Below are 332 nucleotides of genomic sequence, written 5' to 3' on the forward strand. Positions count from 1 at the left end.
TTCCACTGGGGTGCTGATGGCGCGCCCCACTCGGACGCGAGGCCCCGGGGGGCTCCCCAAGTTAGACGTGCGGGTATGGGACACGGAGAGGACTGCGGGCCGCCGAGGGCGACCCCTAAATTCGGTTCAGAGGCCACTGGGGGCTCGGAGGCGGCTCTCGCCCCGACGGGGGTCTGGGGGGATCCTCACCCGCTGGAGCCGCGGCGGGACTGGGGGGCCTGGGCTGTCTCCCCGACCATGGAGATCGGGGATCTCCTAGTGCTGGCGGCGGGCCTGAGAGGGAGGGTCCCCGGTCCGGAACCGAGCTACCTGGAGGCACCGGGAAGCGCTCC

General features: G+C 72.3%; 1 protein-coding gene across 1 annotated transcript in view; it reads left to right on the forward strand.

The window, feature by feature from the left end:
- The first annotated feature begins 237 nt into the window (after nucleotides 1-237).
- MSI1 (musashi RNA-binding protein 1) overlaps nucleotides 238-332 on the forward strand; it is a 21,256-nt gene continuing 21,161 nt past the window's right edge. The window contains exon 1 of the mRNA XM_014537710.1: nucleotides 238-260. Within this exon, the coding sequence (XP_014393196.1) occupies nucleotides 238-260 (23 nt within the window). The remainder of the gene's footprint in view (nucleotides 261-332) is intronic.

Source organism: Myotis brandtii, unplaced genomic scaffold, assembly GCF_000412655.1.
Source record: "Myotis brandtii unplaced genomic scaffold, ASM41265v1 scaffold181, whole genome shotgun sequence".
NCBI lineage: Eukaryota > Metazoa > Chordata > Mammalia > Chiroptera > Vespertilionidae > Myotis > Myotis brandtii.